Source organism: Ursus americanus, chromosome 10, assembly GCF_024610735.1.
Source record: "Ursus americanus isolate L20-20 chromosome 10, mUrsAme1.1.p, whole genome shotgun sequence".
Classification (NCBI taxonomy): Eukaryota; Metazoa; Chordata; class Mammalia; order Carnivora; family Ursidae; genus Ursus; species Ursus americanus.
In genome coordinates this window covers 3,853,525-3,869,897 of record NC_142136.1, presented here as the reverse complement: position 1 = coordinate 3,869,897, position 16,373 = coordinate 3,853,525, and the positions used below count along the sequence as shown (strand labels likewise).

The 16,373-nt window shown below is 43.4% G+C and overlaps 1 protein-coding gene across 2 annotated transcripts in view; it reads left to right on the top strand.

The window, feature by feature from the left end:
- MYO16 (myosin XVI) overlaps positions 1 to 16,373 on the top strand; it is a 580,200-nt gene that overhangs the window by 316,044 nt on the left and 247,783 nt on the right. For both annotated transcript variants that reach the window (XM_045772942.2, XM_087864977.1), the window contains exons 15-16: positions 1,596 to 1,713; positions 14,664 to 14,811. In XM_045772942.2, coding sequence (XP_045628898.2) covers positions 1,596 to 1,713; positions 14,664 to 14,811 — 266 coding nt within the window. The remainder of the gene's footprint in view (positions 1 to 1,595; positions 1,714 to 14,663; positions 14,812 to 16,373) is intronic.

Here is a 16,373-nt window from a genome sequence, read left to right as displayed (position 1 = left end):
GTTCTAGCCGTCACGGCCGGTGACACAGTGAGGAAGCACACCCTATTTCGCAGAGAGATTGCCAGGGTTCAAATCCCAGCTCCACTATTTAGAAGCTCTGAACCTTGGGGAAGTGACTCAGTCCCTCAATTGCCTTTTCTACAAAATGGAGACACTAGTTGTGAGCATTAAAAGAAGTATATGTGTAAATGTGCATACACGTGTAGACCCACGTGTGTAAAGAGTACACGTAATTTTATATATAACTTCATTTATATTATATATGTTATATATAAAAAAACTGTAGAATAATGCTTGGCACAAAATAAATTTTGCTATTATTATTAGCAAAAATAAAATTAATCGTTGTTGCTTGTTGGATGCTTGCCGTGTGCCGGGCACCAAGGCGAGAGCTGTGTACGGCTGACACTGTGAGCACTGAAGGAGTTATTCCCTGTGTTAAAGTAAAGGAGAATGTGGTTCGGGGAATTCACGAAACGGGCTTAAAGTCATATAATTTGTTACTTTTGAACTTTGGGGGGAAACATGCTGGTGTATTTTACTATTTGGTGTATTTTACTATTACCACAATTTTCAGCACTTGGGATTTGTGATTAGAATCCAAGTATTGTTTTGTAATCTTTCAACATATAAAATACTTACAGGTGAACAGAATGCTTTAATAGATCAGTATCCACAACGTTAAAAAGTAGCAGCAAAGTGGTTTTTTTAAACTTAGAATAAAATTCTCAAAAACTACCGTCACCAGGAATTATAAAGAACCCACTGTATCAATAACGTAATGTGTTAGTGTGCGCCTCCTTGTGGCTGATGCGGGAACTGCATTGCACATCTGTGACTTGAAAAGATGGAGAAAAATACCTTTGAACCTTCCAGATTTTCATACTTTCTGGAGAATTGCTTGATCACCATCATCAGCACAGACACATTGATTGTTAGAAGAAATGGTGTTTTCTCTATAGTCGGGGTTTAAGGAAACATGTCAGGAAAGAATCTCAGATGCCAGATCTGAAGAGGTTTGAAACAGCATCTTAAAGCCCCAGCTCCCCACCTGTGACAGAGAGCACTGGTGGTGAGTCTCACCGAGGGAAACGGCTTCATCTGGAGCTCTTATTCCTGTTTCTGTGGGAGAGAACAGGAGAGAACATGATGTCGGGCCTGGGGTTGAAAGGGTATGTGGGTCCATCCCTGTTCAAAAGAAGGTTAGAAGCAAATGTTTAAGTTCATTTGTTTGTTTCAAAAGAAATTCTCACTATCACTTTTATTAAATCTAATCCCTTTGCTTCAAAACCACAAAAGCATTTCTACTGTTCTGTTAGGTTTAAAAGCCTAAATAACATGTGTTGAGTTGTTTATGTTTGTGTGAAGAGAGAGCAAAGCCAAGGGAGGCCCCCTGTGTGTCATTGTCTTAGTAAGTCTGAGGCAAGTTGGCTAGTAGTTTGCCGCTGGAAAGAGGGACTATAAAAGTTCAATACGGTCTCATACAAACAACAGAGAACCTCCTAGATAAGGGGATATGTCTGTGTCTTTGCTATCATTCTCCAGTTTTATTTTTTAAAATGAGGAGCTCAGTAAATGTTTCCACTTTGCTACAGGTCATGTCCATCTTGGAAGCCTTTGGACATGCCAAGACAACGCTTAATGATCTGTCCAGTTGCTTCATAAAGTACTTTGAGCTACAATTCTGCGAGAGGAGGAAACACTTAACTGGAGGTAAGCATAATATTAACAGAGGCAGATCTCAGGAGCTACCAGGAGGGGGCAGAGGAACACCAAACATGGCGGCAACGGTGTCCATACCTGTGCCTATGCACGTGGGGTGAGGGAGGGAGTTGGGGGGGGTGCCTGAATGTGCACACCTGAGATGCCAGGTTAGGCATTCTAAAATCACTGTGAATTGAAAAATATTCAGAAATGTGAGGTGAACCTTTTCAAGATGATTATTGTATAAACTATATAATATGGAAACAAACCCAAAATAGCTGAAATGAATCCTAATTATTGAACATAGAAATGACTCACCTACTCAGTTAAAATAAATGATAACTTGAATACCCAGTTCCTTCATACAACAGACATTGAAATCTATTTCAGATAAAGCTCAATCTATATTTTTTAAGCGATTGAATTAAAACAAATCAAAACATCGAAATAACTACCCAGCTAAAGCCAACCAGAGCTATTTCTTTTTTGGTTTAAATACGTAGTGTGTGCTTTATGAACAGCCTGTACTTATTAAATTCAACTAATTTAGGGGCGCCTGGTTGGCTCAATTGGTTAAGTCTCTGACTCTTGATTTCGGCTCAGGTCATGATCTCAGGGTCATGAGATCAAGCCCCCGCTTTGGGCTCTGTTCAGTGGAGAGTCTGCTGGAGATTTTCTCTCTCCCTCTCCCTCTGCCTCTCCCCCACTCATGCTCTCTCCCTTCCTCTCTCTCTCCATAAAATAAGTAAATAAGTCTTTAAAAAATAAAAAAAATAGAATTCAACTAATTTAGAATTCACTTGGGATTTTACATCTTTCTAATCAAAACAGATTATTCATGCAAATTAATCGTCTGAATAGAATTGTATGTGGGGTGCCTACTGCACTTGGAGGAATCAAGTATTGCAGAAGCTTTAATAACAGCTGTTAGCACACAAACAATTGCTAAGTGCAATGATTGTAGAAAGAGATCAATCTTATCTGATGTTTTCAAGTGCCCTTCAGGAAACAAAAGTTAGTTTTGGCCATAATTTAGAAACAAAAAGCCTGTATTTTGCAGTGTTTGTCAAAACCATTATTACTAAGTGAAATTGGGTAAGAAAAAAAATGCATCAAAGGAGTCAGAGAAGATAATTTTCCATGTTGAAGTTAGCAGCTTAAATTTTGCAACAGGAAAGTTACGTTTTAAAACCCTGTGACTACGAGCTCTGTTGGAAGGGCCACTGTGTTAGGAAGACCTCAGAGGAGAACGGCCTTGAGCCTCCAAGTCTGGTTTCCAGATCAGTTTTCCAACACTGCCGTGAGGATGTCCCTCTGAGTGAGGGGCACCGCCTGACCTCTTCGACTCAGGGCATATTGCCCCATGAGCTTTCGGGGACCGGCGGTTGGAGGCGCAGGTGCTGGAGGTGGACGAGGACCCGTTGTAGCCCCTGCCTCTCCAAGACAAGTGCATGACTCCAAGACCAGCCCTCACAGAACATCTGGGAGCTTGTTGGAGACGCAGACCTGCTGAACGGGACTCTGTGTTTAACAAGATTCTCAGCGACTCATGTGGTCGCCGAAGTTGGAGAAGGACCGTCCCAGCCCATGTAGAGTGGCCTCTGTTTTATGCACACGTGGCTCAGGGGGGAATCCACCTGTTCAGACATCACTCGCATGACTTTGTGGGTTCTGGATTCCACATTCCCTTTCCCAAGGCGTAGATACGATAATTGGCTTCTGCATCACCCATTACTGATCGTGTTGACTTTCCTTCTGGACAGAAGTTAGCATGTTAGCTTAGAAAGACACGGTCTCCAAGTCTACAGCAGAACCGAGCTTGCTGCTGTGAGCACCTGCTTCTGCTCACGGGACATCGGCTCACAGCGGCATCCCGGGGCCCTCCCCTGACCTGCCCTCGGGACAGTGCAGGAGCCGTGCACGGACACGCGGGTGCGTCCAGCATGCCAGCCACTGGGTGTGCCGTAGGCTGGGGTTCGGTGAGTGCCCCACCTCTCTCCACCCCCCCCCACGTTGTTTTCCCATTTCCCATCCTCTTCTCCTCATTATCATCCTTGGTTCCCTTCCTATTGCCCAGGCTGATGGGTGAGGTAGCTTCTTGCTGTGTTCTTTTACAAACCCGGCCAGGTGATTTTGTGGTGGTTCTATGTTCTTTTTTTTCTAATTTCAAGCACAAAACATGCTGCTGCACAGACAGGGCCGGTGCTGGTGGAGACTATTGCCGGGAGCGGGGAAGCCCGAAGGGTTCGAGGGGAGCGCGGCTCTGCTTGCTGTGGGGAAGGGGAAGGTGAGGAGTGTGTGCCGAGAATGCGTACCAGGAGAGGGAGCGTTCAAGCATCATGCCTCTGGGCTGCACACGGAAGGACGTGGAAGGAAGGACACGGAAAAGCAGAAGCGTCAAGGGAAACACAGCGAGTGCCTTCAGATGTTCGCTACCGCGTGGAGTGGAGCTTGAGAACAAAGGTCTCTATGCGAGCTCTGCGGAGTCAGTAGACGTTCCAGAGAGAAACCGTCCTCCCTGACCGCGAGGCCTTCGCGGTGACTTGTGGTGAGGCACCCACCGTGCCCTCCCCCGGGCGGGGGCGCTCCAGCAGGGCCAAGGCGCAGACCCCTCGCGTGCCCCTAACAGCCTCCATGGGACCTTTGTGGGGTGTTCCAGAGACGCTGCCCGACGCTCCACATTCTCCAAGTCCGCACAGGAAGCACCTGCTACCTGGTGACTGGGGTTCCGACGCCCAGCGGAGTGACTGGATGGCGAGGATTGTCCCCTGGTGCCCGTCAGCCTAGAAGAAAGACCCCGTGTGGGAGTTCTGTAGTGTGCGAGCGTGCGGGACCCACTTTAACAAAACACTACAGACTCGGTGGCTCGGAACAGAAGTCCAGGGTCAGCGGACCATGCTCTCTTGGATGTCTCAAGGAGAGGGTGCTTCCTTGCCTCTTGTGGCTTCGGACGGGTGCTGCCGGGCCTTGGGGTTCGTTGGCTGGTAGCTGTAGCCCTCGGGTCTCTGCCTCGCTTGTCATGGGTGCTGTCCCTGTGTCTCCCTCCTTATAAACACTGGTCACATCGGAGTAGGACCTGTCCTGCTCCAGGATGACTTCATTTTTTCTAAAAAAGTTTATTTTATGTTTTTTGGACACTTACATGCTCATACTGTGGTGTGAAGCGTTAGCTCAACAGTCATCGGACCAGGTCCTGCCCTTCAAGCCTTGCAGGATAGTCAAGGAGCTCAGGCTCGTCTGTCTGTGTCTCTTCCCACCAGTGTACGGATCAGGGTCTAGCACAATATCAGGCAGAGTCGGCTTTCAGTATCAAGTGAATAAATGAGTAAAGGGACAGTTGAGCCTGCGGGAGTAACTCTAACAGAGGGTAAGAAGTAGGAAGGACTGTAAAGGGCAGCAGAGTCCACATGGAGCTCAGACGCCACAAGGCCTGGGTCCGAGGTCCAGTCCGGGCACCTGTGACCTTGATCAAACCACGCGGACTCTGGAAGGCTGATTTGTAAATGGCAAGGTGAGACCACAGAGACCAGGCAGAACGGGTGAATGAATGAAGTAGGATGTGCAGGATAGCGGGGACTGTGCCAGTCTAGAAGCACTCGCCCTACGGCGTGGCCTCATCTTAACGTGAATACATCTGCAGGCACGGTGCTCTCAGCCCGGTCATGTCCCCAGGTCCGGGGGTTAGGACGTAGGCATACCATTTGTGGGACACAATCCAGCCCACCACGGAGAATAAGGGGGATCTGTTGTGTCGTCTTGACGTCTCAAACTAATTTTCAGTTCTAGAACCTCGTCGTTAGCCCCAAACTAGATGCCCTGAGCACTTCAGGAGGCTACGGGCCAGTGTGATAGCTTTGAATGACCTCATCTGATATCCGGGCTCCTTTTCTGAAAGAAAAACAAAAGAGATATTCATTTAAACTACCTCACACAAGTTTTAAAAATAGCTGAGTTATTCAAATGAGTCCCCTGGAAAAGGCTTCTGAATTTTAAGTGTTCACTAAAATAGTAAAACGAACTTGAGTAAGGTTCTTACACCTCAAACTAGGTCAAGTAAATGTGGGTTACAGGTTGAGTTTGTATCTCATGGTAGGCTCGAGTTTCCCTTAATTACCAGCATTTCTAAAATAACGGTGGGTTTTTTGGACAGGGAGTATTCTCTTACTAACTCTAAGGTTGAGAGATGCTGCATGTTTCCTTTATGGATACTGTTGCTCACACCTTTGTAACTGAATGCCGGCTTCCTAATCAGGGATGTAGTCACAAATTATAATAGAAAATATGAGGCTCAGTTTTATGAAACTCCGGCTATAGAAAAGTAGGGAGTGTTTCTTATTTTGAAGAAAATTTAATTAATAAAGAACATTCTAATCTGGCTCTCAGCCCACTATTCCCCCCATCTGATCACTTATTTAACAATGTAATTATTCTGGGTTCCCTGGTATACATGCCAGCAGCCTCAGGACGGAGTGACATCCAGAACATCGTACCATCGCCCCACAGGTGAGTTTATAGTGTACAAATACTAGGGAAACTCTGCCGATGGGGATTTGCTTTCTCTCATCCAGTACCTTTCACTTAGGTCTTTGAGGTAATTTGCAGGTATGGCTGTCTTGAATCCCTAATGATTTATCTTTTTCATCTAAGAGTGGAGAGAGGGTTTCAGGGTGCGAGGTTCAAGTGCACTCATGAAATTAACGGTGGGGAGTATACTGGATGCCGTATTCCTAATTCTTTTTCTTGTGATCAAGATCATATCTGGTCCTTTTAAGGTCCTTTGAAGTACGAGGTTGCCATTCTTTTTAGAGTACGTGTGATGTTTTGACGAACGATAGAGTAGTAGCCTTTCAGTCTTTTCCCCAGTGGACCATTTTATTGTTTCTAAATCTCCGAAAACATGTGATAGAGACCTCGCCGTCTTTGGAACTACAGGTCACGTCACAAAGCATTCTTCAGCAAGGGCATTTGGTGTCGCGCAAAGGGGCTCCCAGGCTGGGTCTCGACGTGCACGTCAGGCGAATGTCCCCTACCTTCTTCTCCCAACTAGAAAATTTGACACCAGACCACGCTGTCATATGTTCCCATCAGCCTTGTTTCACTTAGTTGGAGAGAAGCTACTTTTGACGTTGAACGTTTCTCAGGCTGACGGTGGAGGCTACATATGGCCTGCCGTAGCTGCCCCTCACCGAGGAGAGGGCAGGCAGAGCTGCAGTGGTGGTTGGGAGCCGGCGGTATGTGCGCCACCACTCACCCCTGCGCTCAGCTCAGCGATCGGGCGGGGCGCACCGTGCTGCCGCAGGTGTCATGGCGAGGCGCAGCTCGTAGTCCCAGACCGCGTTTGGCAACTAGATGTTCAAAACCAGAATGTTCCACCGATCCAAGGTAAACCTAACTCCCCACCAGATACTTTGTTAGCTGATAATTCTCCTCTTCTGGGACATTGACGACCGAAGAGGATGCTGGTCAGTGAACACTGACTGGAGGACTTTTCCAAGGTCACCACATCCCCGCAAACACGGGGTTTTGATGCTTTTCCTAACTGCTTGATTGCGGGATTGTACACTCCTAACAATAACAAAATAAGCTGTGGTTTTGGAAAGTATCAGACTGTCTAATCTGAGGACTAATAGCTAAAACTTCAAAACTTTGGAAGCTGCTCTCCTGCAGTCTTTGCAGACTAAAGGCAACTTTTTAAAAAAATTTTTAATCTTTATTATCCTGAAACAAAGTCAAATTGTTTTTGTTATGATTTCTTTTGAAATAAGCTCTTACGTATTTCTAATGCTTTCTTCTGCATGGTTCGTATAAATTAATATTTTCCTTACAATATATTGTTTGGTTTCACTTTGATGTACTTCAGTTCCCCTTAAAGTCTGCTTCTCATTTTGCCGATAGTTCCAACCCTTTTCCCCTGTCTGTTCATTGGTAATTTATATCTCTGCATAAACCAATAGGACTGTTTGCATGTTGGGATGTGTCCAGGCTCTCCCAGGACTCACCAGTCTGTGGGCTCAGTGAGTCACAGCAAGACAAGTCAGATATGCTGGCTCATTCCTGCCTCACCCCATTTCTGACCACCCCCCCTCGGTATTCCTGGCCGTCTCAGTCATCTCGCCTCCTGGAGCCCTCGAAATTCACAATGTCCTCTGGTTCAATGAGCTGAGGAGAGCCCTTCCGCTCTGGCCCTTGTGGCACTGGAGGTCCCCCCCGAGGTTCTGTGTTCCCATGTTTTCTGAATTTAGCCTTGTTTGGAACACCCTTCCTTCCAAAAGACTCAAACCAGGCCCACTTTGTGGTGTTCAGACTCATTTTTTTTCTAAGCCATTGCCTCGTTTACGTGCGTAAATGTTAATTAAGAAGGTAGCACACTTTGTCGCCCAGTGGAAGTGGAAATCAGCCACTGCTGTCGGGCTATGATTATGCCTCAACTATTCCCCTCTCAATCCACATAGCTCTTCGCGGGCCTCATCAAATGTCAAGATCAGGACCGGCTCCCTGTTCTTTCAGACTGTAGCCCTCACAGCCCACTGTGCCCGCATCCTCCCTGACCTCCCCCTTTACCTCGCCCCACCCGGTCCAGGTTCTCCAGCCTCACTGGACTTTTGAAGTTCCTTGCTTACATAAGGCCGAGGCTCGGTTTTTGCTTTTGGCTGCCTGGAGGAGGCTTGCCTCTTCTCCCGCAATGGGCAGGCTGCTCTCACTGTACTGGTTTCAGTTCAAGTCACTTCTTCAGAGAAACCCCTCTTTCTTCCCCAAACCACTCATGCTAAGGTGACCCCTGGATCCCAGCTCTGTTCACTCTGGATCTGTCTCCTTCCTTATTTCTTCCATGGCACTTGTCAAAGTCTGAAAGGGTCCTTTTCATGATCAGTCGGGTTGGTTGCTGTCTGTGTCTCCTACTAGGAGAGAAGCCTGTTGGTGGGGCAGGTCCAGTCTGCCTGGCAAGGAGGCGAGTGGACACTCCCCAAGTATTTGCTGGATTGATGAGTCTAAGGAATGCATGTAAAGCGCCAATAAAATGGGACAGCCATTCTTCATGTCAGGGAGGAAATTGTGTAAAGCCATCATGAACTCATTCATGTCCGCAAGGAACACAGATTACTGAGAGTGTAAATAGATAAGGAAAGCTACCCATATTTAGCTCTGGACTTTTTTTTTTTTAATTAGAGCCAATTCCGCTTTGTAATGACAGCTTGTATACGGTAAGAATAGAACCATTTTCTGCCTCCTTAGTGCCCGCTCTGTCCCCTGGGGATTGGTAAATGGCAGTGTGTGGAAGGGTCTGCAGAGGGAGGCGGGCGCAGAGTCCGCATGTGTGAAGTGAAGACTACTTGGCTCCTGTCTTACCTGTGCCCTGAAGGCACCCACGTCTATTGAAGCGGAAACTCAAATTTACTAACAATCAGAAATGTCTCCCAAAAAATATGCCAAGGCTATGTTTTCGACGTAGGAAACTTAACCTTACAGTTACAGCAGATGGGATGGAAAATCTCTTAGGGCTTTCGCTTGTGTTTTTTTTAAAAAAAAAAACAAACCAGACGACTGTCTTCATCTTCATTACTGGCATCATCAATTATCCTTGGTATTGTACTCTCAGTTGGACATTCTTTTAGAAGTTCCAGAGTGCTTTGATTGATCTTATCTCCTTTGAGGAGCGGCATCTTTTAGTGGTGATAAACCAGTTGGGTTTCAACATAAAAGACCAACAACAGAACTTAAATGAGGCCAACGTCTTGAAAAGCCCCAGCACACCACCTGGTACATGGCAGGTGCGTTGAATGGCAGTCCCTTCCTCTTGGAGGCCACAGGAAGCCTGGGATCTTTGTATCTCTTCATCCCCACATTCGTATGGGGACATCGGAGTTAAGAGGAATGTGGAAATTGGCAACATCAGATTCAGGACCAGGAGCTGCGCTTGGGACCCTAGTTGAGACACCTTGCCTCATACCACCCCTTGCGTTAATCTGGAATAATGAAGTCAAAACAAATGTATAGGGGTGAAAAAGAGACTATTTAGATATATTGGTGAAGCAACAGTGTGCTTTTAGGTGACTGGTAATTGAAGACATGATGGGGCTCTCTGGGAACAGATCCTAAGTGGTCATGATTTATAACTAGAAGGGTGGGGCATGGTGACAGTGAGTGCTGGAAGTTTCTGGAAGTCAGTCGGAAGAGCAATGAGGGTAAGTATTTGTCTTTTTTGAAGGAGAGGAGATTTACTTCCTCCATTTTCTTTTATAATTGAAGAAAAATGAGTATAGCTCTGTAAGATACTTTTTACTGCAGATTTTGTCCTATATAATCTGCAAACATGTATGTCTTTACAGTGCCAAAACTTTCTGAGCAATATATTCATATGTAGATTTCTGGAAAGATAGAGGATCACAGGTATATTTCTAGTCAGGAATATTCCTAAAATAAAACATCTTTTAAAGCATACAGGTCTTGAGAAGTCAAAAAAAAACCTCAGCAGAAAGTTTCTTTCTGTGTGTGGACATTTACATGAATGAGTCAAACCTCCTTAACTCCATACCTATCATTTTCCTTCCTTTATTTCAGTGTCATTTCAGACACAACGAAAAGGCTGACATTTTCTCCATTTGGAAGAATGTTAGAGTCTCACAGAAATTTGAGTTTTTGGTTGTTTTGTGATTTCTTCTAGTTAAAAGCTCCTTTAAGATATTTTTTCTTTTCAAAATCCTGCTGATCAGAATCCTCTAACCCACAGCAATTTTATTCACTGTGGGAGATGAGCTAACGGGGCTGATTACTAATTACACTGTTTTTGAATTTAGATTAAAGGTATTGAAGTCACTCTATGATGTGGAATTTGATTAGTTTTGAATGCCGCTCTAAATGAAGCTGGTACGTTGGCTGGGACAAGTGGGTGTCTGGTCAGCCTTTTCTCTGCGTACAGAAGCATGATGGTCAGGAGACAACGGTTCCCTCTCGATACTTCTGTAGTTGAAGACTAAAAAAATAATGGGAAGGAACAACTATGGCCGTTTATTTCCTGTGTGATTTTAGAAATATTCTCTCGAGCTGGGCTTATATTATTAATACTATGGAAAATGTTTTCAGCAAATAATTTGCGTAAGAAAGAAAAAAAGAGAGGAAAGAAAGTGTAGTAATTAAGACCTCTCCTTGAAACTGTCACCTGATTTAATACTCAAGGAGAGATGGGAAAGACACTACATCACCCTGTTCTAATTTTAGCATCACCTTTGGGCAACTGATTAATGGGATATTTTGAAAGAGACGTTCTTTATGCACTTACAACAACTTTTCTAAAAGGTTTCTAATAGGACAACTTTTTGTAATAGGGAGTGTTAATTTTGAGGGTTTGGGGTTTTGTTTTTGGTTTTTTTTTTTTTTTTTTGCCCTGATAATCATTATGACAGGCTGAATTGACCACTTATTGAACTTGACCAGAGGGAAACCATGTATTAGCGGTTCCATTTGCTCAAGTAGACTTGCTATATAAAACCAAAACTAGGAGACCTCAGATTTTTGCTTATGGAGGCAGGACTCTAGAATAATTATCAGCAGACTCATTACACAAGATGATGATTCTAGTTCAAATGTAGGATATAATTACATCCATTTGACTCCCTGAGAACCGTCGCCTTTTGATCAAAAAAAAAAATTATTGACCATGGATCCTTACTGCAGAGAGAGAAACTATGGTAATTCACAGTTGCATTTGAAATTGAAATGCCTAACTGTTTACTGGCCATTCATAATGATAAGAACAAACCTAAATTCAAATAAAAAATACTCCAGAAAATCTAGACTTCTAAGCCCACCAAACAGGTAGCCATAAATGTTGATTACTGTATTGTCAATCCTATCTCTGAAGCAAAATCAGGGGTCTGACTCCCATCCTAGATCCTTTTGTCGTTCCGAGATGGCTCATGTCATGTTGAACATGTCAACAACATGTTCTCATGACATGGGTGGTTTTTGTTTGTATTTTTGGAATGTTTAAGACACAATAGATACTAGTTATTGTGCTGCTGTGCATGTGAGGTCACAACAAACTGCAAGACAGCTAGACCCTCTGCACACTGGGCATGTGCTGCTTCATAAACACATCACCTGCCTTACTCCTTAACTGGGATGTGAACCTTATTATCGAGGCATCTGTTTCACTATTTACCACCAGGCTATAAACCATGACTTGGCTCCTTTTTATGATTTCAATATCTGTCTTGAAATTTTCCTAATATACTTTCTATTTATTAAATTGTGTCTGCATAAATTCAGGTCATATTTGCCTTTCCTGCAGTGGGTTGCTTCCAGTGTTTGTAGCAGTGAGAGACTATTGTCTACATTTTTGGTCTTTGTATAGTGTGGCCCTATACACTTCTGATCGGTCGATAGTAATACTTGCTAGAGTCTACAGCAGAACACTTTATGGTCAATATCAATAATCAGTATAATAACAATCAATATAATATAATCAATATAATAGGAATATGACTTGTGCTTTCAAACTGTAAGACAGTAATTATGAAAATTCTAGAACTTTTTTGGGTGCCTTTGTTACACCCAAGAACGTGTTTTATGTCAGGTTATATTTGTGCACAGAAGTTCCATGTTGGGTCCAGAACACGGTAGAATGTCCCCTCTCACGACTTGTTTTCAGCATTGTACTGGAAGTCCTAGCTAATGCTGTAAGACAAGAAATATATGTGTGTGTGTACACACACACACACACACACACACACACAAACAGATTAGGAAGAAAGAAATAAAACTGTCTTTGTTCACAGATGACATGATTATCTCTGTAGAAATTTGGAAAGAATCACAACAACAAAAATCTCCTGGAAATAGTAAGCCAACAAGTTTGCAGGATATGTGGTTAATATGCAGAAGTCAATTGCTTTTCTATATAGAAGCAATGAACAATTGGGATTCGACATTAAAAGCACAATAGTATTTCCATTACCACCAAAAAATGAAGAACTTAGGTATAAATCTTAACAAAATATTTGTAAGATCTTTTTAGGAAAACTACAAAACTCTGATTAAAAAAAACATCAAAGAAGATCTAAATAGATGGAGAGATATTCAGTGTTCATGTGTAGAAAGGCTCAGTATCGTTAAAATGTCAGTTTTCCCCCATTTTTTCTATAGGTTCAACACAATCCTAATAGAAATCCCAGCAAGTTACTTTGGGGATATTGACATAAAGTTTATATGGAGAGTTAAAAGATCCAGAATAGCCAATGCAACATTTAAAGCGAAGAACAAAGTTGGAGGGCTGGTGCTACCCAGCTTCAAGACTTACTCTAAAGCTGCAGGAATCAGGGCAGGGTGGTATTGGTGAAAGAACAGACAAGTAGATCAATGGGACAGAATAAAGAGCTCAGAAATAGACCTACATAAATGCAGTTAACTGGTCTTTCAAAGGAACAAAGGTAATTCGATAGAGAAATGATAGTCATTTCAACAAGTTATGCTAAAACAGCAGGACATCCACATGCAAAAAGAAAATGACTCAAAGTGGGTCATAAATGTAATGGAAAAACAAAACTGTAAAACTTTTTAAAAGATAAATTGTTAGATGACCTTGTGTTTGGCAATGACTTTTTGGTGTAACACTAAAAACACAGTCCATGAAAGAAATATTTGATAAGCTGGACTTCATTCAAGTTAAAAATGACTGTTCTGTGAAAGACACCGTTAAGAGAATGAAATGATGAGCCACAGATAAGGAGAAAATATTGGCAAAATCACATCTGGTAAAGGACTGTTGGCTAAAATATGCAGTGAACTCTTGGTACTCAGCAATAGGAAAACAATCGACCCACTTTGAAAAAGATGGTCAGAGCATCTAGACGCCTCACCAAAAAAGATACACAAATGGGAAAGAAGCATATGAAAACATGCTCCACGTTATAGGTCATCTGGGAAATGTGTGTTAAGACAAAAATGAAATACCATTGCAAACTTACTAGAATGCCTGAAACCCCAAACCCTTACAACACTAACTACTGGCAAAAGGACGTGGAGCAACAGGAACTCTGGTTAATTGCTGGTGGGAACGCAAAATGGTGCAGTCACTCCGGAAGACAGTTTGGTGGCATTTTACAAAGCTAAACATAGTCTTACCATACGATCCAGGAATCACACTCCTTGGTATTTACCCAACCGAGTGGAAAACTTATGTCCACACATAATGTGGATACAAATGTTTATAGCAGCTTTATTCGTAATTGCAAAAACTGTAAGCAACCAAGATGTCCTTTAATAGGTGAGTAGATAAATAAACTGTAATATGTTTGTCTGATGGACTGTTACTGACGGATACAGGAAATGAACTATCCAGCCAGGAAAGGACAAAGAAGACCCTTAAGTATATATTCTTAAGTGAAAGAAACTGAAATGATTACAACTTGAACGGTTTACATCTTGTGTGATTCCATCTGTACAACATTCTGGGGAAGGTACACCTACAGAGACAGTAAGAAGACCAGTGGGTGTCAGGGGTGAGGGAAGGAGGAAGGGATACACAGCGGAGCATGGGATTTCTAGGGCGGGGAAACAACTCTGTATGATACGTGGGATCATGAATTTCTTAAAACCCATAGAGTGTACAACACAAAGAGCGAACACCAACATGCATTTACGGACTTCAGTCCGTAACGAAGTATCCATATTGGCTCATCAGTCCTAACGAATTTACTGCACTAGCGCAATGTGTGAATAAAGGGAAACCGTGCTTTGGGGAGGAGAGAGCGGGTGCGATGGAGCTCTCAGGATTTTCTGCTAGATTTTTCTGGAAACCTAACACTGCTCTAAACAGTAAAGCCGATTGATATTTTTCAAAAGGTCTGCACTTGAAAACGGCTGCATTATTATCTCTTGCAATTAACTAGTTTGTGTAAATTTGTGGAAACGAAACGAGTAATGCCATTTAACAGGATCACTCTTTTTCCGCCCTTAACCAGCCAGAATTTATACATATATGCTCGAGAAATCCAGACTTGTTTCACAACCTGTGGGCCAGAGAAATTTTCTCATTTTCTACTTGCTGATGGATGGGTTATCTGCTGAAGAAAAATACGGACTTCACCTTCATAATTTATGTGAGCATCGGTAAGTGACTGCCTGTCTTCTCTGTAGTAATTCTGTCTTCAAGTTGTGATGGCATTTTAGCAGTCTTAAATTTTCTTCTTATTTTTCACAGAAGTGGCGAGTCAAAGAGAATAATTGGGTACCGTTAGGTTTCAACCTTCGGTGTAACAGGATCGTAACAGCTTACTGAATGTTGGGGTGTGTGCATGTATTTGTGTGTATGTATTAAGTTATTAATACAGGTATGAAGTTCTTTTCCTAGTTTTTGGATCAGATTTAAATAATTAGTATTTGTATAAACTTTTAGGTTCCTTTGGGTATCTTGGATATAACATTAGTTATGCATTTCTAATCTCTGGTGGTCTTTTGAAATAATGGGAAATAGTACTTGGCAAACATTATTCATTAGGCACAGGTGAAATTGCATGATGGATGAAGACAAACCACACATGTGAGCTGGAGAGCTGATTTTCTGCTCCAGAGGCAGGAAGCATTTGCTAGAATGCAGATGCATGGGTCATGGGATGGGATGGGGGGTGTCATAAAGGTGGTGAGCTGAGGAATGTCTTCATGTTCTGCGCATTTCCGCCATCTGCCTGATCCAATGCGTCTGCCCATGAAGATTGGTCCAGATTTGGGTCAGGATGAGAAGGAAACAATGAGGACCGTAGGCTCCATTCAGGGGAGAAGCAGGTGGGAGAAGGGAGCAAGAGGGCGCTGGGCGTGCTGACCCAAGCTCACTGGTAAATCCGTGGCAGGGCAGAGGCGCTGGGCTCTGAAAGGGGTAAGGGTTTATTGCAGATACCTGTTACCCCCTGATTTGTAGCTTGTTGCTGTTTGTTATTGGATTCAAGAAGAATGGTGTGTGTTTTTGTAATTTTTGAGAAATCTTGTGAGAAGAGTTAAAGAATCCTTGGAGAGGAAGGGTGTGGCCTGAGGACTGGTGTTACTGGTTGAAGCGTGAAGTGGGGAAATTTATGGGGCTGCAGGGTGGAGATGCCAGTGTGAGAGATGAGGGGTTTTGGGGGGTGATGGGGTCTCAAGGGCGCTGAGCTCCTGGAGCGGGTTGGGGGGCGATGAGGCAGCTCTGTCGTGGCCATTGCTGTGAGGTGTTACTGACGGTGGGGTGCAGGGCCAGGCAAAGGGAATGAATTGGCCGTAATCTAACTTACCGCGACATTATTAACCACTCATTCCATTTCTTTGAAGATCTTATATACGGGCGTATAGGTCCAATGTGTCATGTTGAATGGGAGAAAAGTAGTCAAGAGGTTAAGAAGACCTTATCAATATTGTGGTTTATTTAAAGTTAAAGACTTCCGGGGTTTACTGTGCTCCCAACTACAGAAATTCAGAAGAAAAAGGAAATACTAGTACAGGAGCCCGGGCGCTCCGGTAAAAGTCATAAAAAAAGAAAAGAAGAAAATGGAAATTTTAAGTTCCTAGGGTACTAGACATGTTTTTTATCAAATCCCCTCATTTCATAAAGAAGGAAATCAAACCCAGAACCATAAAGCAGCTTGCACCAAAGGGATGAGGGCCTGTAGCAGCCGTGCTAAACACCCATTCCCTGGAATTAGCCT